Raw genomic sequence first — 27,000 nt, 5'->3', positions numbered from 1 at the left:
GTTTATATTTCCTTACGTTTTCTGAAAATGCCAAAATCCTTTGTTTACAGTTTCTTTGTTTTCTGAAAATGTTCCTCATCTGTTTACCTAGCTATCTGTTGTTTTGGGGAAGACTGTTGCTAAATTCTCATGCCTTGTAAGTTATTTGATAATTTTTTCTAGAGACCCCTGTGGATTTTTTTATATAGACTTCAGACTTGGTTTTGGATGTGATTTCCCCAATATTAAGTAGACCCTTTTAAGTTATAATTTAAGGTCTTACTTCCAGAAACTTTTCATTGTTTATCACTTTACAAATTCTGTCTATAAACTTGTTCTTCTTTGCCTGCTTTTCTTTAGTGCCACTTCATAAGTTTTCATTCAAATCTGTCTTTCCATGGATGCCTTGTAATGTAGTATTCATTTTTGATACAGTATTGTTTTGAGTTCAATCAGCATGTTTAATTATTTTTTAAATTTTTTCCTTAGTTTTGAAATTTCCGATTCAAGGTGGTTTTTTCATAGGTCCAAATGTCTTGATTTTTTTTTTTTTTTGAGGATATTTAATTTAGTTCGAGAGTTTTTCTGTTCTACACTTGGTCCGGGGTGCCAATTTTAATCAGTGAATTGTTTAAATTCTCATCTATTTTTTTAGTGTTTTTGTATAAATGAATACTATTGGTGGCTTTGAATTCTCTGGTATGCCATTTGGGTACTTTGATACAGGTAGGACAAGAACAACCCCTACAGTAGTGTGAGCCTTCTGTATTTCCTTTTGAATTCTCCCTACTACCTGGTTGATTTTATTATTTTTTTATGTGCATGTGCGTGTGAACCATTGCCATGGTTCTAGGCATAAGAGCTACCCAGAAAGATTTACACAGAGAAATATCGCTCTTCCTTCATCCTGCTTTTTGTTCCTATTCCCCTAGTCTTTGGACCCATACCCATCCACACTGTGTAGGTAACCAGTTTCATTTGGATTTTTCTTACCACTTTCTTTCAAGGCTGATCTTCAGACAAGCTCTCAGCGTTTAAATCTTTCAGCCTCCAATGCTGCAGTGGCTGAACTTAAACCCGATTGTTGTATCGATGATGTTATACACCATGAAGTAAAGGAAATTGGAACACACATGTAAGGATTATTTATTCTAGTTTTAGAAGGCTTTTCTTTATATATGCCTGTATTTGAAACGTTTGCTTTATTTCTATTTATTGTTAAACCTAAGGTCTACTTCAGAAGGAATTTTATGTTTCATGTTACCAGAAACAAACTTTATTCTTTTTATTTTGGCTTTTTTTTGCACAAGAAACACACTTTAAATAGAATTTTTTGTATGTATTTGAATGTTAAACTGTATTTTTCTTTCAGTCTGAAGAGCAAATGTGAACATTTCAGCCATCTAATTTTCGACTTCTTCACTGTCATACCATCAAATCAATTCATAAGTTCTATTAGTTATTACCTTTTATTATCATCTCTTCCTCTCCACTTACATCACCATTTTTGCTTATCTTCTTTGTCTTAAAGAATTACATAATATGAAAGTATAAATATTACTTATTACTTAATCGGTGCATTTTGATGACAAGCTCTGTTGTAGACATTTTAAAATATATGTTCTGTGATCAGTAAGAGCTTTGATGTCCAATTTTCAGGAGTTCAAATTACAGCTTCATCATTTATTAACTGTGTAATCTTGGATAATTCACTTAACTCTTCAGTGACCTCTCACTACCCCTAGGAAATTCTGACTTTGTATAGGTCTTACAAAGCTCTCCACAACCTAATTCTTTCCAGCTACTCTTATTTTTACCTTTTTTTCACTCTTCTCTCCCTCTCTACATTGCAGTCATACTGGACTTCTTTTACTTCTGAACTCTACAGCTTGGAATGTATTCTTCCCTTACAAAGGGATGCCTATATCATTTTGTATAGTTTACTTCTACTTCTTCATATCTCAGATTCAGCATTACCTCCTCAAAGTGGCTTTCCTGACCTCCTAGACTCAATTAGTCACTCTTTTTGCTTATTCTGTGGTACCCACAACTTGTCATTTTTAATGTCTTTTGTACTTAAATTACTTATTGAGTGCCTACCGTGCTCATTAAAGTATGAGTGTCATAAACTTCTGGGGATCTAGCAGAGAGCAGAGGTCAAAATTTGTTAAAATTGAATTTATTGAAAAATGTGTAAAATTACCATTTTACAGAAAATGAGACTCTTGTAGAATTAAATAGCTAGTAAAAACTGGCATAGAACTCAAATCTAAATCTATCTTCAGGACCTGTATTAATACCTTGTTACAGTGCGCTCCCTATGGTGAACACTTTGAGAGCTGATACTGTGTTTTGTTCAACACTATATACCTAGCACCTGGCTTAGTACTAGGCATAAGTATAAAGGAGAAATTAAATTAGCTATAATGTCATCACCTAGTATAATCACTATTAAAATATTGGTATTTTTCTGTCCTATTTTATGTGCATATAATTAGCAGATGTGTATAAATAATTTACATAATATTTTACAAAACTTTTATCATTTCCCATGGTTTTATCTTCTTCAATTCACTGTGAATATTTTCTCACTTGAGTCAGTATTTTTTGAAACATTGTTTTTTAAATGGCTTTATCTTAAAAAAGTAGACCATGTACTTTATTTACTTTAACATTGGACTTTATTTACAGTCTTTCACTATTACAAATAGCACCATGATGAACCCTTTAATTAACATTTCTTGATGATAGATTGCTTGAAGTGGGTTTACTATGGAGAAATATAAACATCTTTTAGGCTGTTTTTCTGCAGGATTGTTTTCTAAAATTTTTATAGCCATTAGTAGTGTAAAGAGTTAGATTCTTTAAACCCTTACCAACCCTGATATCATTTATAAAGAATTGTTGCCAAATATTAAGATATGGAAATATCTTACCTCATTATTTTAATTTGGTTCTTTGATCACTTGTGCGGCTGAAGATTGTCACTTTTGTTAGCCAAGTATGGCATTATTATTTACCTACATATTCCTTTCCTCCTAATTTTAGTGAGATATGAATTTTACCTATTGACTTAAAAGAACTCTTTGTATGTTAAGAGTCTAACCACTTTCCCTTCTTATAGTTAGAAGTATTTTATCCCAGTTTATTGTCTACTTTTAAATTCTGTTTTAGTGTCTTTGATTTATTCAATTAAAAAATGTTCAAGAATCTTTTTTTACCATTGCATTTATATTACCAAGTCTTTCTCCATCCTAGACTTTTTTTAAAAAAAACTTGTATTGTTTTCATAAATTATATGAAGTTCCTTTTTACATTCAACTATTTGGTTATTATGGAGTTTATTTTGGAATATATTCCACATTTTGAAGGAAAAGGTACAGACTTTTGGCTCTAAAAAATCTACCTCATTTTACTAATCAGAACTTTCTTATTCATGTAATTATATTCATATCTGCTGAAACTTTTTTTTTCCTGCCCTAGGCTCACTTGACTACACTTTCATGTCATTGGTATAAATATTTTCCAGATTCATAGGTAGGATTGAGGTGTAGTAGATACACCATTAAGAAACAAAATTGAAAATGATTCCAAATCATTAAGACATCTCTCTGTTTCAGCTTGGTGTGTGCAGTGAGTTATACAACTCAGGGTGGAGAAAAAATGTATTTTAGAAAATTCTTCAAATTTCAGGTATTGAATATCACAGTAATAATTTTTTTTTAACATGCCTCTTTATTTTCCTGGAGGTATAGTTACCACTATTTATCTACAGTGAAAACAGGCTCCAAAAGAAGCATATAGATGAATAATTTTGGATTTGTCCTATTGCTAGCAATCTAAAGTTAGATGTAATTAAGTTAAATAAAAGAAAAATTATCCTTACCAGTGGAATATTTTTGTGGTGAAACTTGAAGATTTTAACCCCCCAAAATCTGTTGATTGTTTTCATGACTTGATAAAGCAATGAAGAATCGAGAAAAGGGACAAAAATGTACAGTCCAGATAAAAAGTGTAAATTGTATCAGATTTCTAAGAAAATATTGAAATGAGAGATTATTGACTTGGGCTGAGTACACCAAGTTTAATCAAGGACTCCATGAGTCACTGAAATTGTAGGTAGAATTTTATATTTGTATACAATTTTCAAAGTCAATAATCAGAAATAGCTGCTAGTTTAACATGTGTGTGTGTGTTAACTGGGAGACAAGACTACTATATATTTGTATATATGATGCTATATATATTTTTTATTCCTGTAAGTAAAAGAAAATTATTAATAGGAAACATATTTCACTATTGCTTTGCTATATTTTTCATTTGTTTAAGATTTTGCATGCTTTTGGGAAAAAAGCTTCAGTTGCTTATTTTGGTAAAGATTTTTTTAGTGATACATGTAGAAAAATACCAAAATACCTTATTTTGTCGTGTATAATGCACACTTTTTTGCCAAAATTTTTGAGGGAAAAATAAGGATGTGCATTATACACGGGCAGTTCTAATTCCATATCTATATAAATGTTTTTAATTCTTTTATTTATGATTATGCATTAAAAGTGTAACTCCAGAAAGCAAAAACCATATCTGTATGCAAAATAATAACCTGGGATACAATAATTGGTTTTGCTTCTAAATATAAATGTGTATAAAATTAAATCAAAAAATTAAAATGAAAGGTTTTTTTCCTGAAAGTTTGGGCTTAAAAGTGGGTGCATATTATACACGGGAGTGCATTATACACAGCAAAATATGGTATATGTGTTTAATTAGTTAATTGTAATAAAGTAAAACCCAGTAATGGTCACCTAGTCAAGAAATTAGGGTTGCCTTTTTAAAATATGCATTTAGAATTTTGGGGGGGATTTTTTTTTTTTGCAAAAGTATTCTATACCTACTAGAAAGGTCTATTAAAATTAAAATTGGAAAATGACTTTGATAAATTTAAGCCCTGCTATTTAAAACAAGCAAACAAAAATAAATGGTCAAATGAGAAGACTGTCCTGATTGATATGCTTTATTCAACTAGGTTCTCAAACCACTGGATGTAAAAACCAAATTTTATAATGCAGAGGTAAGTGTTGAACACTTAATGGGATTTCACATGAAACATTAAGATACTATTTGACTAAAATAATGATGTATTACATTTCTTTTCATATTGAAGTAAATTGCTGATAATAATGCAAATTACTTGTAAAAAATGAGCATAAAGTTAAATCAAAAGCGAATAATTTCATTGTAGACCTCTTTAATCTGACATGCAATCAGTATGTCTTGATTTTTTTTTGTCATTGTTAATTTTGTGAGGCTTTCACCCCTTTCATTAAATGACTGCCCTACAATTTCTGTTTAATGGCTCTTGTCTCTGTCTAAAAACATCAGGAATCTGTTAGGTATTTACAATGTGATTCTGATATTACTGAAATTGAAATAGTAGCTCTAACCCTGCAAAAAAGATTTAATATTCTCATGGACAAATATTGATAAGTAAAGCTCAACATATTCAAGTCTTTGTCCTGGGAAATCAGTGTGCCAGGCAAAGTTAGGTTGCTGAGTTTGGGAAATGGTTTGGAACAGTCCTTAGGAGAAACAAGTATGGCAAAAACACAGAAAGTAACTTGTAGAATAGAAAATCCATATTCTAGCCTAACAAAAAGAGATAAAATAGAATTTGCTATTGGAGAAAGGTTTTATTGCTTGAGTTTTACAAAATTCTACTTTAATCCTGGCTCCCAGAGCTCCAGAAAAAGCAGATTTCCTGATGGGCCCATCAGCCCCCAAATATCATGTGTTTCATACCACAGTGATCAGCTCTTGAGATACTCAACTACAAAATTTTGAAATGAAAATTACATCTTTATTACTCCAGAACTAGATGATAATCAGAAATTTTCAAATTTGGTACATACTTTTACCATCACCAAGTGAGTTTTTATTCAGAATAAAGTTTGTTCTACAACTGGGCATACTAAGATGCTTCAGATGAAGAACCTGACCTACAGTAAAGACCTATGAGGAGAAAAAAAAGAAGGCAAAAAAATAACAAAACTACCTACTGTAGTATAAAGTGAGTCTAAAGAGCATGATATAAAAAGATGTGCTTCTGGAACTCTGGGGATGAGATTGTGGAGTAGTCTGAAGCAGCTTCATGGAAGAGGGTAGGGGAACGGCAACAGAGCCTGGAAGGAAGGAATGCTGGAAATGTCATAGTGTCAGAGCATTGAAGGCATTGCAAACAGACTCGCAAGTGCACATGGGATATTGTAGTGAAAAGCATACCTATTTGGCGGGAGGGTACAATGTCATCAAGGAGATTACTAGATGATGAAAGACTTGAGATTTCTTTTGGGGAGGAAGGGGCGTTGGGATACTATGTATTTGTTCCACATTTTTGTTATTAATAATATATTTTTGATTAATTACAGTATAACTTTAGCTTGGTGAATTTTATTTTATGTTTGTTTATTTTTTAATCCTCATTCAAGGATATGTTTTTTATTGATTTTAGAGAGCAAGAAAGAGGGGTAGAGAAAGACAGGCAGAGAAACGTGGAGGTGAGAGAGAAACATCAGTCAGTTGCCTCCCATACTATCCTGACCAGGGATCAAACCATTAACCTAAGTATGTGCCCTGACTGGGTATCAAACGCACAACCTTTTGGTGAATGGGACAATGCTCCAACCAACTGAGCCACCTGGCCAGGGCTGGCTTGATGAATTTTAAATAGCCTCATTAATTACTTTGCTGAGACAGATTTCATTCATAGGATGAGGGGTAATTGTTAACTATGTTAGTTAACAATTGTTAACTAACATAATTGTTAATTATGTTAGATTAGATATGTTAGAAAATTGAAAATAAATAGGACTGTAGCTGGGACTTTTTTTCTATAAGTGGCTCCTAAGAAAGAGCATGTTAAGATATTTTAGGTTTTCTTTGTTGAAAATGTGTTGGTTTATTCAGATACCTGACAAGTAGCTTTATAACACTAATGTTCAGAGTGATTTGCAAATAGTTTTTTAAATTGCTGGTTAATCCATGAATAATATTATAAAGGTGACATACTCTTGAAAAAGAAAGAAAAAAACCCACAATTTCACCACACCTAACAGTAACTGACTTTTCTAATGAAAATCCATGCTCCATAACAATCCATATTAATCCTATTCTCTTTTAGTGTTTACTAATTTATATATAGTATTCTGGGTTTTTAAAAAAGATTTTATTTATTTATTTTTAGAGGGGAAGGGAAGGTGAGAGGGAAACATCCACGTGCAAGATAAACTTTGGTTGGTTGCCTCTCACACACCCCCAACTCAGGACCTGGCCCACAACCTAGACATGTGCTCTGACCAGGAAGGAAACGGCAACCTTTTGGTTTGTGGGACAACACCCAACCCACTGAGCCACACCAGTCAGGGCTATTATATTCTGTTTTTATAATCATAGTAACAATTTTATTTGCTGCCATTTTCAACTAACATATGTAGACACAAATTTTAACCTTTGCTAACAAACTTCAGCAATAAAAATTTTAGTAAAATTCTGAACTTTTCAAAATAGACATCTCTTTAAAAATGAGAAATAAACAAATAGGATGAGGCAGATTCTATTGACCCCAAGAAGGAAGTTCAGGGACATTATAATAGTTGGTAAAACCAGAATAACAATAGGTGATATTTATTACTCCATGGTCCTTATACAACAACTAAAATTAGCCCTACATTTGTTGCAAACATTTTTATGCTGTTTCTAAGAATTCCAATAATAATTGAATCACCTAAAGAAAAAGTTTTATGAGAAACTTTGTTGTAATCTTCTAAAACAGGAATGCCTAGCAAGATTAGTGGCATTAGATGCTAGGATTCAAATGTTTAATCACCTGCTGGGTACAGAGCTCCATGCCAGGTAGTGAAAAAATATATATATAAACTGAACATCTTTCCAATCCTCAAGGAACTTAGATCTAGTTGAGGACACGGGCATGACATGACTACAATATAAGTATCCCTCCCCAAGTAGATCATGAAGTGTATTAATGCTTTGGGAATATGATTTCCAGCTATGTGACAAAAGAAGGACATTTGAGATGGCTCTTGATAAATAGGTAGCTTTGGAAAAATATATGAAAAAGAAAGAGTAACTATGAAACCTATTAACAGGAAGAGATTAAACTCTCAGTTGTCTGAGGTCTAGCCCAGCATTCTCCGGAAGTATGATCCATAGATCCCTAATCACACAAGGTGCTCCTTGAAAAAAGGATTCCGTTATTAGATAAATTTAGGAGCTCTACAGTGTGTGTATTCTGAATGTGGAGGATTCTGTGTATCCATTTCAAGTAATCTATGAAGAATTACAATGTAGTAAAGAATTTATAGAACTAGAAGGGCGTGGGATATACTTATGTTCCCCCAAGATGTGCCCTTGAATATTTGCTTCTATTTAAGTATTCACCTATTGTGTTTGTCTCTATTCATTTAACCTTAGCAGTTTCACCTTTTTAGAAAAATGATTTGTCATATTTCTTTATGTAGCTTTCTGTTTACTTTCTTGTTTTACTAATGCTGTCATGTTTAGTAAATTAAAAAAAATGCAGAAATGCATTTTATTTTAAAATTAGTTATTCTTTTTCTTTAACATTTAATTCTGATTTTTCTAATTTTTCTTTTTTTATTTTTCCATTAGAGTGACCTCAGTTCTGTGGTAATTTGATTTTTATTATAAATTTATATGCTTATCTTACTCACCACTTTTTGACTCTCTAATTAACATCTCTTTACAAAACATAGTGGAAAAACAAAGTTAGTGTGAATACCGCATATTTGACTTCAAAAAGATGTGTATAATTTTTTGTACATTTAATATTTGCGTTGTCTTATTCAGTGAGAAAAATAGATCAGAGATCAAATTGTCATATTGAAACAATTGTATTCTCTTTTTTAGTGATTTTCCGTTAGGTGTTTTTTAAGAGACGTTAACCTTGCTTAAAATAGCCTTGGGATTTTCAACATCTTACTGTGAAATACCCTACTAATACTTCAATTTTTTCAGTAAACTGTCTAGTTGAAATTTATCTTCAGTTGCACAGTGGTTTTAGTTTTAAGCCTGGGTCAGGTAAAGATGGCCCTTTGACAACAGGAAAAAGAAGAAAATCAAATGTTCCCAAGTTGACTAAAGTCATATATTCAAATTTCTGTTTAATATGAGCAGTATTTGCTTATACAGTATTACACTACATACATAATAACTACATCAGCTGTCTTAGCACTGAATGCTTAATTTTTCAAATGTTAAATTATTTTATACTAACTATTCAAACTAACTTAATTTTCCATTATGCTGCCTGTTTTTCTTTCATTTTCTCTATAAACTCTTCCTAATTTATGCAGAAGATTGCATTTTTAAAATTGAGATGTGGGTCTATGGTTATTTTTAAAGCAATGGATTGATGGGATATATTTAGGGGTTTTTTTTTGAGAAAAAGTAGCAAAATAATGCTTTTAAATGATGTATTATTTTAAACTGATACATCATTGTGTTTATATTTTCATTTGAGCACATGTACCAAGAACTAAGTAATCTATTTTATTTTAAATAATAATACATTAGAAAATAACCTTATTGTATTTTCAAACGATTTCCATTTTCTGGATTTAGTTTTTAAAAAGCTCATAAGTGCCAAATTATTTTGCTCATAGTTTATTTTGTTTTATACGTATAATATATACACATATAACTCTAAAATTTTGAACAAATTAATTCTTAAATATCTCTAGTATAGTATTTTTTATAGGTTAGTTTATAAAATAAACCATGTTATTCTTCAGTTGCACACAGAAACACACAAAATAACCAAAGTTATAGAAAGAAGATGTTTAACATAATCAGGGAATAAAAATATTTTTATAAAAATACTTATTTAAATTACCCATTGATTAAAATACTACTGAATAGCATCATTTTTCAAATTCTCACTGAGATTGCAAAATGTCTTTTATTTAAAAGTTCTAAAGTTGTCAGGTATAAATCACATATTTTTTAGCCCTAAATATATATTTTAAATGAACCAAGAAATTACTAATGGCCACTAACAAATTATTTTAATTAAGGTTAAAACCTATAAAGTTACATAAAAGATATTTACTGTACTAGCGGTCTCTATACTGTCTAAATTGAAGTAATATAACACTAGAGGTGATATTATGCTCAAATGTTATAATGAGACCTACTTAACATTACCACTGAAATGATAGGTGCACAGGTATGTTAATCATACTAAATTTTAACATTTTAATGACTTACACTAGATTTTAGGATATTTGTAAATGAAATTCCAGTTAAATAATTTTATCTTAATACAAAAAACTATAGTTATCCTCCATCCATTGTTTGATAAGTTTTCAGTTGACTAACACTTGACTTTGCCCCTGTTAATTATGTTAGGATAAAGATTTCTTTTCTTGCATTAATTATGATAACTTTGATTTACAGGCATGAACTAATCACATTTGTGGTTAATATTTTTCTTCATATAGATCAGATATTTTTGTTGAGATTAATATTTTAAATACCATCACACTTTGGTGGATATTTTTTTTTTATATCCTCAGACTGATGAAGTATTTCTTGAAGCCCAGATTCAGAATATTACAACCTCACCCATGTTTATGGAGAAGGTTTCATTGGAGCCATCTATAATGTACAATGTAGCAGAATTAAATTCAGTCAACCAAGCTGGAGAATGGTAAATATGAATTATGAAATGTTCTTATTTTGAAAAGGTATAAACTTTTCTAACATTTGTTACTTTAGTATGATTTTTTTAAGTGTTTATTTTACAAAAGTTTTTATTTTTTAAAGACTTTATTTATTTACCTTGAGAGAGAGAAGGGAGGGAGAAAGAGAGGGAGAGAAACATTGATGTGAGAGAGAAGCATCGATCTGTTGCCTCCCACACACGCCCCAAACCAGGGACCAAACCTGCAACCCAGGCATGTGCCCTGACTGGGAATTGAACTGACAACTTTTTGCTTTGCAGAATGACACCTAGCCAACTGAGCCACACTGCACAGGGCTCTTGGATGATTTTTATTTTCTTTAATTAATAGGCTTTTATGATTTAGAGAAGTTTTATTTTCATAGGAAAATTGGTTCAAAAGTACAGTTTGCCCCTCCCCACTCACAGTGTCCTATTATTTACATGTTGTTTTAATGTGGAACATTTATTACAATTGATGAACCAGTATTGATACTTGTAATTAACTAAAACCCATGAGGGCTCAATTTTTGTATTTTACAGTCTATGGATTTTGACAAATGTACTAACAAGTATCCACCATTGTATTACTCAAAATAGTTTCACTGCTCTAATAAAGATCTTAGTTGTTTGCATTTTATGTTTTACTATTTGGAGGACTTTTCATTTTCCTGATAATTCAGTGAGGTAAATGTGGAACCTTTCATCTTAATCCTGCAAGTGATAAAACTGAGACATAGGATGGAATAATGGAGAAATTAGAAAGGCTAAGGATGAGAGTGAGTTTTAAGAAGAAGTATTCTGTAGTGATCAAAAGGAGTTTTGATTTCTATTGCATTTTGTTCAGTTAATTGATACATACCCACTATTTATGTAATGTATTCTACCATAAAGAACCTCAGGATTTTCCATACCAACTGAAAAACATTAAAGAAAAATAAATTCTCTCCATACAAGTCCTTTTCATTTGTGTTGAAACAACTGACTTGTTCTGTTCTAGATCTTTGGATGGTAAATCATTCAGTTCCTGTCAAAAGGAACAATCACATGGTTTTTCTTTTAAAAGATGCTAGAGAATTCTCCATCTCTTGTCTCCACCCCTCTCAGTGTAACTACATTCGGGTCAAGAACATATTTGCAGCCAATGGATACACGCCAGTACTTGTACTGCCTAAAGCCCAAGAAGGAGTTTGCAGAAAAAGCAGGCATCATTAAGGGAGTGACAGTAATTGGAAAATTGGATATAGTTTGGAAAACCAATCTAGGTGAAAGAGGAAGATTACAGACCAGCCAACTTCAAAGAATGGTAAGTCTGGAAAAACTTCAGTGGGGCTTTTGGTATGGGAGGGTAGGTAGATAGAACAGCTTAAGCTTTCCTAGGTCTATCACTAAAAAGCAGAGCACCATAAAAGGCATTAGTATTACTAGAGAATGGGAGATAAAAGACTAATAATTTCACTGATCTGTAGGTAGAAAATTGGTATAGAGATGAATGAAAAATGTTCAAATGTTCATTTATCCTTGATACAAGATTTTTTCACTTAACCAAACATCAATTAAAAATAACTGCTTATCAGTTCATTGTTCCATCCTATCATAATTCATCCTCTGTATATTTGACCTCCACTATATTAAAGTTTCCTTTTTTGCAAAGTCCTGAAACTCTTACTACAGTCACCTACTCAGATCATACCTTTTTTTAAGATGTTTTAAATTTTGAGTCATCTAAAACCCAGAAGGTGAGTCCCACTAAAGTTATCTTGTAAACTTGGTTTGGACATTTTACCTAATTTCTGCTCTGAAAGTGATGATAGCTACCAGTCTTCTTTTTCTTGTGCTGGTTAGAATGTGCTACAGAATCCTCCCTTTGTGCTAAATATTACCGGTTTTGATATATTCTAAGATTTACTTTTCTTTCACTATTTGAGGTAATAATTTTTTAAAAAGTCACTGGGCCTATTTTTAATACAGCAATAGCTGTCATCCTGCCATAGCTTGTTCTAGGCTGTGATATTTCTATGGTCCATCTCTGCCCACATGTCTTGAGAAAGACATGATTTTCTTCCTGGGTCATTTCAGAGTGATCATCCTCTTTCTGTTTAGGCAGTAATCTTACCTATATGTATGTATAAGCTACAGTATCTTTGGAAGGTATCCCTTTAAGATCAGACCTGAAATTTCTTTACTATGTACCTATGAGATTTATAGACCTAGAGTCATATTGAAGCTCCCTAGAAGAGATTCATTATGAGATTTGCTGTAAGATTTATTATAATGTTCATTATAACTCTACTGAACATGGAGTAATTATAGCAAAACAGCCAGGGTCTACAGTGCTGTTCTACAGGTAGTAGCAGCAAAAGAAGTTAGAATGAAGAACAGAATGACTGAAAAATATTTTCTCAGGACATCAGCCTGGAGACTCAACAACTGTTGAGTGAATGTCCTGCTGTGGTACCTTCATTGCAACGGAAAAGTTTTGTAATACAACTATGTTAACTGTTCTGCTTTTGCTTTTAGGCTCCAGGTTATGGAGATGTTAGGTTGTCTTTGGAGGCAATCCCAGATACCGTAAACCTGGAAGAACCTTTTCATATTACCTGTAAAATAACAAACTGCAGGTAATGCCAGTGTTTGTGGATGGATGTCCTTTCCTCCTCACCCACCTAAAAGAGAAGTTTTGTATATTTTTTATTTTTCAACCACAGTTTACTTTCAATATTATTTCATACTGATTTAAGCTGTACAACATAGTGGTTAGACGATCATACTTTACAAAGTGTTTTGCCTGATACTTCCAGTACCCACCTGGCACCATACATAGTTTATTACAATATTATTCACTGTATTCCCTATGCTATACTTTACATCCCCATGACTGTTTTGTAACTACCAATTTGTACTTCTTAATCCTAAGAGGGAATTTTTAAATCTTTTAAATATGCTCTCTTCTCTTACGTTTCCTCTTGACATAAAGCCTTCTCTGATGTTGATGTTGACCACTGCAAAGTTCTTTGTCTGATAGCTGCATATTTGAGGTCCTACTGCATTAGGCAGTTTGTGTATTTGGTTACATTTATGCAGTAACCCTATGAGGTAGGTAATAATTATTCACATTCTGTGTAAGAGAAAGCCAGCTCAGAGGCTAAGTGACTTATTTAAGCTCATAGAGCTAGAAAAAAGGAGCCAGAATTTAAACTGGGTGTATTTGACTTCAAAGTCCATTTTCTTTTCATTGTTTATACTTCCCTCACTCTTCAGATTACTAAAGCATGAGACAGTAAGCTTTTATGGAATAATACAATATAGATTTAATGTAATAAGATAGATTTTTCTGAGCCATACTTATACCTGGGGCTATATCTTTAGTATTAATAAAGTAAAAATAGGTTACCAATTTGGTATGAGGGATAACAACAGATTGGAAAACAGGACTTTGATAATAAAGACAAAGTATAATCTAGTTATTGGGAAGCAGAATACAGACCTTTCAAGACAGAAACACGTAGGATTAAATCCCAGTCCTGTCACCTTTGTTACTCCTTCTGTTACTTACTACTTGGTATGTATTATTACTTGGGGCATTTTGATAATATTGCAGTGATGGGTCCCAACCCCCACTGTCTAATGTATAATCCTTTTTAATTCCAAAGCCGTTTCAACCTTACAGTGTTAGAGAGGGAAAAGAAATAGTCATCCTTCAAATGATTACAGAAATATCTGCTTCCATTATGAAGCTACCTAGACCCTCCCATTTCCAGTTAATCATCCCTTTCTCTGTCATAGCAAATTTTAACATAGTTTTTTAGTAACACTCATATATTGCTACAATTATTAGTCTCTTCCTCAGTAGATTGTGAATTATTCAAGGGAAGGGACCATGTCTTACCCAGTGTTGTAAATGCAGTGCCTCCCACATCAGAGGAGCTCAGTAAACACCACCGCACACAGGGTGAATACCCTGTGCGTGGATGGTGTGCTTTTGGATTTTTTCTGTTTCTTTTGGGTTTTTTGGAAGTGTAGCCAATCTGTTATTGACCAAATGAAAAAGTTCCATCAAATTTTTTTTTCATCCAGTTTCTTTTTGGTGTTTTTAACTTTTGGTGATTCAAATTACTTTTTCTAAAAAGCACTTGTTTCTTAGATCTTTAGTTCTCTCATCTATAAAAATGGGATTTACCCCTCTGTACACTCCCCAACGTACACACATGGACACATAAAACATACTTACTGCATTTTTGTGAAATTAAGTGAGAAAATTCATGTACTGCATCTAACCTGGTCTGTGGCACTTAGTAGACATTTCAAATGTTTGTTTAGGAGACAGAGACATGTAAAAGCTAATTGTCATTAAATCATTATGTCTAAAAATCAATGTTAAAATTTAAATAAGTATTATAAATATGAAACCAACTATGAGAAAAAAGATAGAATATTTGAAAGTAGTCATGAGTGGTGGTAGAGCAGGCAACTGTTTTTCATTATGAGCCACTGTTTTGTTTTTAAAGAATTCATACTTTAGCCCTGACTGGTGTAGCTCAGTGGATGGAGTGCAGGATGTGAACCAAAGGGTTGCCAGTTCAATTCCCAGTCAGGGCACATGCCCGGGTTGCAGGCCAGGTCCCCAGTATGGGGCACGTAAGAGGCAACCACACATTGATATTTCTCTCTTTCTCCTTCTCTTCCCCTCTCTCTAAAAATGAATAAATAAAATCTTTAAAAAAAAATTCATACTTTAAAAGTTGTTTTAAAATGTTTAAGCTGAACTGGTAATATCAATTATAAGCAGAAGCAGGCTTTTTATGTTAACAAGAACAAACCTGAATAAGTATTTATTTCTTATAAATCCTGTCAGTCATTTTTTATGTTATCTGAATGGTAAAGAAACATAGATTAAATAGGAAAAGCACTGGGCCAGACTCAAGTTTGCTTTCTCTTTCCTGTGGAGTACCTAACAGAAATAGGAAAGATGCATAGCAACAAGATTAGACACAACTGTCTGGAAGTCTCCCAGAGAAATGGCAAAGCCTTAACGGATCAGCGGTAGGGAGCCAAGTGTTTAATAATAGGACCACAAGGCCAACACCCAGACAGGCAAATTAGTCTCGGTACCACTCTTAACCCTTGACGATGCCATCTTTCATTTTCCTGATTGTATCTTAAGTGAAACAAAAAATGATATACTTTAAATAACACTACAGTAAACATACAGGTGCATATATTCTTTTGAATTAGTGTTTCAGGTTTCCTCAGATATATCCCCAGAAGTAGAATCTCTGGGTTAAAAGGCAGTTCCATGTTTAATTTTTGGGGGAAACTCCATTCTGCTTTCCACAGTGGCTGCACCAGTGTGCATTCCCACCAATAGGCACGAGGGTTCCCTTTTCTCCACATTCTCCCCAGACTTACTGTTTGTTGATTTATTGATGATATCATCCATATGACAGGTGTGAGGTGATCTCTCATTGTGGTTTTAAATTCCAACATCACTGATGATTAGTGACATTGAGCATCTTTTCATATGTCTGTTGGCCATGTGTATGTCTTCTTTGGGGAAGTGTCTTCAGGTCCTTTGCCCATTTTTTAATTGGATTTTTTTTTATGTTAAGTTTTATAAGTTCTTTTTAGATATACTACTCAACCATAAAAAAGGAAATTTTGCAACAGCATGGATGGACCAGGAGAGTATTACGCTAAGTGAAATAAGCCAGTTAGAGAAAGACAAGTTATCATATAACTTCACTTATATGTGGAATCTAATGAACAAAATAAACTAACAAAATAGAAACAGACTCATTGACAGCTGTCAGAGGGGAGGGTGAGTTGCAGAGCTAGGTGACAAAGGATGAAGGGATTCAAACTCAGCAGCAGAATGGTGATTATCAGAGGGAAAGGGGATGGAAGGAGGTAGAGAAAGGTATAAGGGGGATAAACAGTGATGGAAGGAGACTTGACTTGGGGTGGTGAACATATGATGCGATATACTGATGATGATTTGTAGAATTGCGCACCCGAAACCTACATAATTTTATTAACCAGTATCACCCCAATAAATTAAATTTTAAAAAAATAATATATTTTAATTTTTGTTTCTGGTTTTTAATTCTCCTGGACACCCAGAAAACAAATTCACTCGGAGTAATGCAAGAATATCACATATCCCTTGTGAAAGGAACAAGATTTATTCCTGTTTTTCTGATTTCCCCAGCAGTGAAAGGACTATGGACCTGGTTTTAGAAATGTGCAATACCAATTCTATCCACTGGTGTGGCATTTCAGGAAGACAGCTTGGAAAGCTACATCCAAGTTCCTCTCTCTGTCTTGCCCTTACTCTACTCTCTTCAGTACAGGGACTGCAGGTATGTTCTGTTTGCAGTAATTTCAGTAGTTGGGGGCTATTAACCCATAGTCATGTACTGTATCCATATTTTCTCTAGTAATGACCATTGAATGAAAACTTAGGCCTATATCTTTCTCTCAATAGAGTGTCTCCGGCTTAAGACTAACAGACACGTTTTTAAAGCGAACATATGAATATGATGACATCGCACAAGTCTGTGTGGTATCTTCGGCCATTAAAGTGGAAAGCTGAAGAAATTTCCAGTGTTATGCTTTTCATTCAGTTTCACAGAACTTTCTGTATTTTTGTCACCTTTGTAAAATGATCAAGTCAACAGTAAAAATAAGTACATGTTATTTAAATTTCTTTCCTGTAAAATAGTTAAAATATTAAATGTTTGTTTTGAAAAGACCACCTACTGATACTATCTTGTATTATTCTAAAGGAACATTTATACATTTTCTACACATACCCTATTTCTTTCATTTAAATGACCATTGGACTTTGTTCTGTAAAATCTCTATCCTTGCTGTGGCCAGTGTGGCTCAGTTGGTTGGAGCATTGTCCCAAAATGGAAAAGTTGAGGGTTTGATTCCCAGTCAGGGCGCGTTCCTGGGTTGTGAGTTCAATTCCAGGTCAAGGGGCTGGGTGCAAATGATCTCCCCTCCAGGCACGTATGGGAGGCAACCAATCAGTGCTTTTCTCTCTCACATCCATGTTTACTTTTCCTTCCCTTCCTGTCTCTCTTCCTTTCTAGAAGCAATGAAAAAATGTCCTCAGGTGAGGATTTTTTTTTAATTTAAAAAATAATAAACTCTATAGACTCTAAACTCTACATTTGTCCTTAGCAAGCATCTAGACCAGAGGTCAGCAAAATGTTTATGTAGAGGGCCTGATGCTAAATATTTTCGGCTTTGCAGGGCATCTGGTTTCTATTGAAAATACTCCACCCTGCTGTTGTAGTGCAGGATAAGCCAGTAGGCAAAAAGAGCACATTGGTTTTTACAAAAACAGGCAGCTGGCCTGCAGGCTGTACTTTGCTGACCTTGATCTAGAAGATGAGAGTTGTTCCTTAAATCCTGAGAATTCTTATAATACTTTATTTAAAAATATTTCAGTTAACACCAGTTTTTTTCCTAGCTCCTCAGTCAACAGAAAAAGTTGTTTAAAAGAAGTGGGATGATCCTCAAGTAACATTATATTTGCTAACACAGTATGAATTTTTCCACTTGTTTTCAAAATTATTGTATTGGTGTGTATCTGTGTTTGTGTGTGCATACAAATCTGCATGTGTCTGTTTTAGTTATTGATTACTCTGTTAACTTTTAACTAAGAAGCCTGGTACTTTTCTAAGTCCAAAAGTCCTGTTTTTTTTCCCATTAAAAAAAAAATAAACCACTTGTTTTCATAGGTATCTTTAAAGTATTTTCAGTTTCTGATACATGATTTTGAACTCTAAATCATGTACTAATATTATAAAACTTTGTATATCTGCATGTAATCATACTTATGCCATGAACAAAACACTAAAGAAGTTAAGACTGTAAACAACTTTGCAACATGAATATAAGAAAAGTTTCAATATTTTGTCAGGAAAGAAAGAGATTATCCTGTTAAATAAAAACTTATTTTGGTAAGTCGAAATGTAAAGATATATATATAATTGCATACATATAAAAGTGCATTAAGTCAAATACAAAAATTGGGTTTTTTTCAAGTGCATAATTATTTATTGCCATGACAAATTGGTCCAAAATGAAAGCTATATTCAGAGTGAGATTTGGAGTAATAATTAATGAAATGTCTTTGCAAAATAAAGTGCAAGCAGTGTATAACGTATGCCTTCCAGTGAATAATATTGATTAAATGATGAGTAAGACTTTATAGCCACTGCACTGGATACTTCCATTATTTCTCAAGCATCTTCTGTGACTGAACCTTCTGTTTCACTCTGTTTCAAATTTAAAAAGTAACATATAATGGTCACTTGGAATCTGCTATATAATTTGACTTAATTACAAAGTGTTTTTTTATAAGTAGTAACCTAGACACACATTGTTCATTCTTCAAATTAAGGTTAGATAATCTCATTTTAGAAAGGATCTGTTTAAACAATACTTATAAAAATTATATAAACAATTTGGTACATTAAATGACTATCATTTGCATAAAAAAAGACATTTTAAGTTTACACAGCATTATAATAGCTATAGCTACTACAATAAAATGTGGTTAATGGAAGTTGGTCATTCCTAAGTAGAATATATATAAAATTTTACTTTAATGCCCTGTTTTTGACAAGCAAGAATAATATTTGGGGTATTTCTTACAACTTTGCAAGTAGCTAGCACAATCCAATTACACCAAACTTTCTTGAAATGCAGTGATTCCAAAGTGACGAAAGTACTTGAGCAAAAATGGCTTGAATTGAGTGAAATCCAGGTGAGTGGACAAATTTCAACTGAACTTGTGTAAAAAGTGTCTACCTTTACTACAGATATTAGCAAATCAAGACATTGTTTTAAAGGGTTTTGCTTATAATGTCTTTGTCTGATTTTGGTATCAGAGTAATAGGTATATAAAATGTGTTGTGAAGCATTTCCTCCTCTTCTATTGTCATGTAAGATTGTGTAGATTAATATTATTTCTCCTCTAATTTCTTTTGGTAGAAGTCCCCATTGCAATAGTTTGGGACTGTATGTGGCTTTCTTTTCTGGAGGATTATCTATTTCCTCAGTGAGCTGTAGTACTTTGTATCTTGTAAGGAATTTGTTTCATTTAAGGTAATATTGTTGAATATATGGACCTAAAGTTGGCTCTAGTATTTTCTAATGATCCTTTTAATGTCTTCAGGGTCTGCACTGATATCCCCTCCTTCACTTCTGATACTGTTAATTTATATTTTCTCTATTTTCCTAGTCAGTGAGCTAGAGGGAGGCTTACCAATTTATCAGTCTGAACACATTTTCAATGCACTGAAGATAGTTATGCTAGAAACTTTTTCTGACTTAACATTGGGTAAGAGTGACTACTTTTTAAGGATCAACTTTGCTCTTTTCATCCACGTCATCACTTTCATGTAATTAGTAATTCATTCTGTAAAACACTTGAACACCAGGAGCTGAATTTATGAAAAATTAAGTTGGTTTAGATGGAATATAGAGATTTAATTAATAGATGCTAAGACTTAAGTCCTGCTCTTCTCTGGACAGAACTAGAGGTTCATCGAGGTCTTTGTTTTAGCCTAAGCCCAGGGGGGTTAGGTATTTGCTCATCTATTTAAAATAGTGCTTCCTGGGTCTTATTAAAGTATTTACTTAATAAAAATTGAAAGTGTGGTCCTGAACCTGCATTTTCAACAAAAAGCCAAGCGACTCTTACAGTGAAATTATAGAACTACTGGCTGGTCTAATCTCACAAAGGAAAAGAAAGGAAAAGTTGGTTTTTAAATTTAAAGATAGCAAGTAGTCTTCTGAGTCTTTTGAAAATAGTTACAATAAGGCCCTAATCATATCTGTATTACTAATTTAATATTACTTTTTCAGTTTCTCTCAACACTTGTGAAATCATTACATGTCTGCCCAGTGTTACCTATTTTATAATTAACAAACCAAAGAAATTCCAGTTAGAATTAGAACAGTGTTGTCCATCACTATAGTTAGAGCCATGCCATTAATACCTAACAATGCCACTTCTCTCCACCGGTATGTGTTCTAACTTCAATATGATAGTTTTACGTCCCCTGTTATGTTTAAGTTGCACAAATTAAGTTAAGCATAAAAGCAACATGCCAAACCGAAGCACAGCAGAGGAGCACATGAACAAGCCTTGTCAATGACAGATGCTTTTAGTAATCCGTCAAAGAATTACTGAGTTTTTAAAAATCATTGGTAATGAGCACATAATCAAATGCCACTTACAAAATCCTTAAGAGCCAAGTCATAGGCTAATTTAAATGTAGGTGTATGTGAGAGTTTCCATGGTAAGGTCACCACCAGGGAAGTTGTGCTAGTTAAATTTGAAGTTACATAACTGACCTAACCAATACCATTAGGGATATCTAAATGTATTTTATTATGTACTTGGCATAATTGGCCATGCTAATGTTATAAATACCTAACTGCGGGCAAGATTAGTTAAGAACTATGCAAAAACCTGAGCATCCTACCTACCGTCACTTTCTATACATTCACAGCATCTATTCTTTCTTTTCAAAACAACAATCCTTCCACCAAATTCTGCTTTCTACCAGCTCTTAAGATTTTCTGCTGCCTATTAGAACAAGCGGCGTCAAAGATAATACTGGCCCCTATGATACATATTCATTACTGATAACACTATCAAGACTAAACCTAGATAACAAACTTCTCCTGTCCAGACATGCTGTTCACTGGCAACTACATTTCTCCTAACCCAACATGAGAAACCTTTCCTTTTGGTGACCTTCCCTTTTAGTTTGCTAAAGGGAATTTGAAGCCAGAGATCTCACCAATAAATGGCCTTAGTGGTCAGTAAATATACTCTGCTATTAAGTCTAATTTACAAATACAATGATGAAGATTTGAAAATGGAACCCTGCCCAGTGCTGTACTGGCCCCTGACAAGGCTACTGACCATTTGTTTACAAAGGAGTCATTATGTTCAACTCTGATAAACCTATTGTCTAGGAAGATTTATTCTGTAGGTATATTTGTTTTTTGGCTGCTATCTACAGCAAACACTTCAGAGCCATAACCGTTTGCATCCTAAAGTCCCTGGTCAGGTCAGGAATGGTCTTCAGTGCTGCCGCTGAATGATCTGCTCCGGATGTGATTTCTTAGTTGCTCTATAAGTTCAGGATTCTGTTGCTGTATCTGTTGAGCAAACTGCTGTCCTCTGTAAGTAAAGAGACAAGGTGGCATGCATTAGGGAATTCCCAGTCACACAATACCCATAAAAAAGGACTGCAAAGATGTGGTACTACCCAAAGGGAACTTCTTCTAGAAAAGGATCTGCAAGTTTACCAATGCCTCCATATAGCATTATTACAAGGGATTGTTCTTACTGAGAAATTAAATACCCAAGCTAAAAAGTTTCCAAATTAGGTGAAATCCACCCCCTTTAGTACTCAACCATGAATAAACAAGGGGCTCAAAAGCATATGCTTTGATTATACCCCAAGGTATTTGCTCTTGTAGTGAAGTCTTAATAGTCTCCCCTATGACAGATGTCACACCCATTTGGGGATTTATATAGAAGACACTGAACAGAATGGATTTTTAAAAGGGCAAATAAATTTAATACAAATGCCTGATTTGTGACCCTCAATTGCAAATGTTACAAACCACTATAATTATGTCACTTAAAGATCACTCTAAAGATGGCAATATTGCAAATGGGGTTATATGGTCATGATCACAAACAGCAAATGATGTTTGTGGCTTCAGATAAAATTTTCAGTGACAGCATCACACAGATTGAAAAAGCAGCATATCTCAAGCACCTTGGTTGGAAATGAAGGTAATGAGAGAATGCAAGGAGTTCCTTTAGTGATGGCATGCACTGGGAAGTTTGAATAAAAGTTTCCTAAACTGTGTAAACACTGGTATATGTAATATATGATTTTTAAATATATATGTATACCTAAATTAATGCATACTTTAAGTAGCTACTTGACGTCAATCTCCATCCTTGAGTAGCTATTCAAATCTGCTGAAAAACTTTTTCTTTTTTCTTTTTTCTTTTTTTTTTTAAAATTTTATTTTTTAATATATTTATTGATTATGCTATTACAGTTGTCCCATTTCCCCCCCACTCCACTCCATCATGCCCACCCCCCTCCCTCCCACATTCCCCCCCTATAGTTCATGTCCATAGGTCATACTTATAAGTTCTTTGGCTTCTACATTTCCTACACTATTTTTACCCTCCCCCTGTCTATTTTCCACCTATCATCTATGCTACTTATTCTCTGTACCTTTCCCCCCCTCTCCCCCTCCCACTCCCCTATTGGCAACCCTCATGTTCTAGTTGTTTGCCTAGTTTGCTCTCGTTTTTGTTTTATGTGTGGTCGTTAATAACTGTGGGTTTGCTGTCATTTTTACTGTTCCTATTTTTGATCTTCTTTTTCTTAGGTAACTCCCTTTAACATTTCATATAATAAGGGCTTGGTGATGATGAGCTTCTTTAACTTGACCTTATCTGAGAAGCACTTTATCTTCCCTTCCATTCTAAATGATAGCTTTGCTGGATACAGTAATCTTGGATGTAGGTCCTTGCATTTAATCTTGGGTAATGTAATGATGATGTGCCTTGGTGTGTTCCTCCTTGGGTCCAGCTTCTTTGGGACTCTCTGAGCTTCCTGGACTTCCCGGAAGTCTATTTCCTTTGCCAGATTAGGGAAGTTCTCCTTCATTATTTGTTCAATTAAGTTTTCAATTTTTTGTTCTTCCTCTTCTCCTTCTGGCACCCCTATAATTCGGATGTTGGAATGTTTCAAGGCGTCCGGGAGGTTCCTAAGCCTCTCATTTTTCCAAGTTCTTGTTTCTTCATTCTTTTCCGGTTGGATGTTCCTTTCTTCCTTCTGGTCCATACCATTGATTTGAGTCCCAGTTTCCTTCTCATCACTATTGGTTCCCTGTACATTTTCCTTTGTTTCTCTTAGCATAGGCTTCATTTTTTCATCTGTTTTTCGAATAGATTCAACCAAGTCTGTGAGCATATTGATAACCAGTGCTTTGAACTGTGCATCCGATAGGTTGGCTATCTCTTCGTCGCTTAGTTGTATTTTTTCAGGAGCTTTGAAGTGTTCTGTCATTTGGGCCATTTTTTTTTTGTCTGTCTGTCTTGGCGCGTCTGTTACTTTAAGGGGCGGAGCCTTAGGTGTTCACCGGGGCGGGGTAACGCTGGTCGCTGCGCTGTGACGCTGTACGTGGGGGCGGGGCCGAGTGGGAGCAATGGCGCCCGCCTCACTCTCCTCCGGACTTCAGTCTTTCACTCCGCTACCCACAATCAAACTGGGCCACTCTGGTGCTGGTTCCCGAGTAAGTGGGCCTGTGCACACTCTAGGCCCCTGTGGGTCTCTCCAACAACCTCTCCTGTGAGGCTGGGAGTCTCTCCTGCTGCCGCCCCAACCCCCACGGGCGTTTTCAATCAGAGGTTTGAGGCTTTATTTCCCCGAGCTGGAGCCCTGGATTGCGCGGTCTGCTTCGCTCCCCACAGTTCGCCCGGTTTATCTCTGTTCGAATGTGGGGTCGCAGGGTGCTACCCCCTGCTCAGCCTGCCCCGTTCTCCGCCACTCTGAGTCCGGCCCTCTCGGTTTATCTGTGCAAATGTGGGGCCGCAGGGTCTGCTAGTGCTCAGACTGCCTGCGCCATTTGTCCCACACTCCGCCAGTCTCAGTCCCGCCACAGCCACGCGAGTCCTCTCCACCCCGGTGCCCGTCTCCGCCCCTCCTACCAGTCTGGATGAATGTTTATTTTCTATTTCCTTGGTGTTGGTCCCCCTTGCTGTTCGATTCTCTGTCAGTTCTGGTTGTGCGAGGAGGCGCAGTGTGTCTACCTACGCCGCCATCTTGGTTCTCTGAAAAACTTTTTCTTGAATCCAAATCTGGATTCCTACCCTTCAGTCTGAAAATTCCAACTTCAGAACTCCTTTTAAATTTAGCAACTAGTGAGGCCACTGATACTAACAGTAAGTGATAAAAATTAAAAAAGAAAGCCCTGGCCCCTTTACTTTAGATACAAACTGTAAAACATAAAATACTTTTTTTTTACTATTTCTGTTTTAACTAGAAACATACTATAAAGCAAACACTGTTTTTACTGTTTCCATTTTAAGTAACACTTACGCTTGGATGAGGCTAGACAGGTCAGTTAGGCCCCCGACTCCAGCAGCAGGTCCCCCAATGGCATTTGTCATCATTCCTGACATTCTAGAGTAGGCAAGAGGCATATCACTATATTGGCATGTAGTCTTATTAATGAGGAGGATACTAGCCAAGGGGAAGTCAGTGAAATATATCTGCATAATGTAGAAGATGAGGCTAAATGTGTGTAACTTTAAGTGCCAATCAACTAGCATTCAGGGTAGTTTTATCATTTTGGACCTGATGTGCTCAAATTAGGAACTGGCAAGTGGAAAGGGGAAAATGTAATACGCTCTTTCTATATACTTACAGCTGTTGAACTTGAGGATTCTGCATTAAACTTGCTGCCTGGAATTGAAAAATGGTATCTCCCATTAAAGGTAGTTAATATTAAGGGATCTTTAACAAAGATTTCTTTAAAAAGAAAAGGAATGAAAGCTAAACCATGTATGTACTAACATTCTGTAGGGTTTTAGTGTGCTATACGAAGTGAGTGAGAATGTAGAAAAGAGGCAGTAGGAAAAATGTTATTTAAAATACACTGTAAGGATAGACTATAAACAACATGATAAACTAAGGATATTGATAGCAGTATACGTATTACTACTGATCAGACATATATATAACAAGTGGAAAAACAGGAACTTTGAAAGTATAAGGAATCTCCTATACTTCAGAGAGTCCATTCCAAAAGAGTACTCCTAAGAGATGTGACCTGGCTTCGTGGGGCTGAGTAGTTTCAATTTTTGCCATGCCTAAATGGGGAGGGAACTGTATCTGTACACACATAACACTTTTAAAACTTTCCATCTGAAAGCATAAACATGTTTGCCTTAAATTGGTAGTCAACAATATTCATGTAAAATGTAAATTTAGTCTAAATATTTATAGACAGTAGTAACTCCAATAGCTGTCCCCCAAAGCCCTCTTTTAATCTATCAACTGGACCCTTTGTAAGAGTGTCACACAATATGTTTTTAACCACCCTGCCTCTCTGTATGTCCTACATGGTAGTCTACCCCTCACATCAAGCATCTCGAGAGCTAAGCTGAATTAGAAACTAAAATCCATTTTCACATCCTGCTACAATAGCATAACCTGAGGCCTGGAAAAGGGTAATGATAATCAAAAATGCCATAAAACCTACAGAGAGAAATACACTTGTTGGTATTTAGGTAGCAAGACCAACTTAAATTTGGTCTCAATCCTGAGACTCAAGACCTTGTTACTGAATCACTTGCAAATCAGTCAAACAATTATTTCTCTGGTAATAAAAGCAAGTGGTGGCTTTCCCAACGCCTCATTTAGGGTCAGTGATTAAAAAACTAACTACTGTCTACAAAGATTTCAACTAACAATTTTAAACTACCAAGTGCTGCACTCTACCAGTTGTTCAAAAACACTTCTTTATCCCACTAAGAATGAGCCCATCTGTACATCTCAATTCAGCTGAAGATTTAGGGGATGCCAGATATTTTTTGAAGGAAACAAAGCTGAGTAAGAACTGGTACTGCCTTCCAAGGGCCTAGCACCTAGTAGACTACTTCTCAGCCAGAAGCATACAGTCACCTGAGGAGCTTTATCTGCTCAGGTAACATCCCTGACCTACTAAGAGTTTCCACATACTGAACCAGAGCATGTGTGTTTCCAAAACATCTACAGGTAATTTTGTTGGTTTGGAGGATGGAATGTCTATACATGTGAATTATACTAAAAAGTCATATTAACTCTTAAGATAGAAAGGAAGCAGACACCGCTGAGAGGAGAGCTTAGGAAACCACAGTAACCCAAATTCTCAGACCTCAGTTCTTAGATATCTTCCTAGGGCCATTTTCATGTCAGAGAGTGGTTTTTAACCTGTAATCTGCAGACCCCTTTGCCAATCTGTTGAAAAATATGGTTCGCTCCCTAGAAAAATGCACACATTCATATGCACATGAATTTCTGTATACAATTTCAGGGAATCCATTGGTTTCCTAAAGTCTATCCCTGACTTTCTCACAAACAGGTACACAGGCAGGTTAAAAGTCTCAACCATAGCATTACATCACCACTCTATTACCACCACCACAACCACAA

The 27,000-nt window shown here is 34.7% G+C and overlaps 2 protein-coding genes across 12 annotated transcripts in view; one reads left to right on the top strand and one right to left on the bottom strand.

Moving 5' to 3' along the window:
- TRAPPC13 (trafficking protein particle complex subunit 13) overlaps positions 1–27,000 on the top strand; it is a 66,735-nt gene that overhangs the window by 20,649 nt on the left and 19,086 nt on the right. For 4 of the 10 annotated variants that reach the window (XM_053913226.2, XM_053913218.2, XM_053913208.1 and 1 more), the window contains 8 exons: positions 987–1,114; positions 3,600–3,672; positions 5,006–5,050; positions 8,665–8,682; positions 10,590–10,723; positions 11,843–12,041; positions 13,256–13,356; positions 16,944–17,094. In XM_053913226.2, the coding sequence (XP_053769201.1) occupies positions 987–1,114; positions 3,600–3,672; positions 5,006–5,050; positions 8,665–8,682; positions 10,590–10,723; positions 11,843–12,041; positions 13,256–13,356; positions 16,944–17,094 (849 nt within the window). Of the gene's footprint in view, positions 1–986; positions 1,115–3,599; positions 3,673–5,005; positions 5,051–8,664; positions 8,683–10,589; positions 10,724–11,842; positions 12,042–13,255; positions 13,357–16,943; positions 17,095–17,219; positions 17,487–27,000 lie in introns of those variants that run through there. The other 6 variants (XM_024578443.3, XM_024578442.3, XM_053913214.1 and 3 more) reach the window with 6 other exon arrangements.
- SGTB (small glutamine rich tetratricopeptide repeat co-chaperone beta) overlaps positions 20,141–27,000 on the bottom strand; it is a 37,506-nt gene continuing 30,646 nt past the window's right edge. For both annotated transcript variants that reach the window (XM_024578510.4, XM_045186288.3), the window contains 3 exons: positions 25,232–25,269; positions 24,904–24,987; positions 20,141–21,950 (listed from right to left, as the gene is read on the bottom strand). In XM_024578510.4, coding sequence (XP_024434278.1) covers positions 21,839–21,950; positions 24,904–24,987; positions 25,232–25,269 — 234 coding nt within the window. In that variant the 3' untranslated portion in view covers positions 20,141–21,838. The remainder of the gene's footprint in view (positions 21,951–24,903; positions 24,988–25,231; positions 25,270–27,000) is intronic.

The sequence above is a fragment of the Desmodus rotundus genome, chromosome 1 (assembly GCF_022682495.2).
Source record: "Desmodus rotundus isolate HL8 chromosome 1, HLdesRot8A.1, whole genome shotgun sequence".
NCBI lineage: Eukaryota > Metazoa > Chordata > Mammalia > Chiroptera > Phyllostomidae > Desmodus > Desmodus rotundus.
Note: the sequence above shows the minus strand (reverse complement) of the source record. Positions and strands in the feature narration are given on the sequence as shown.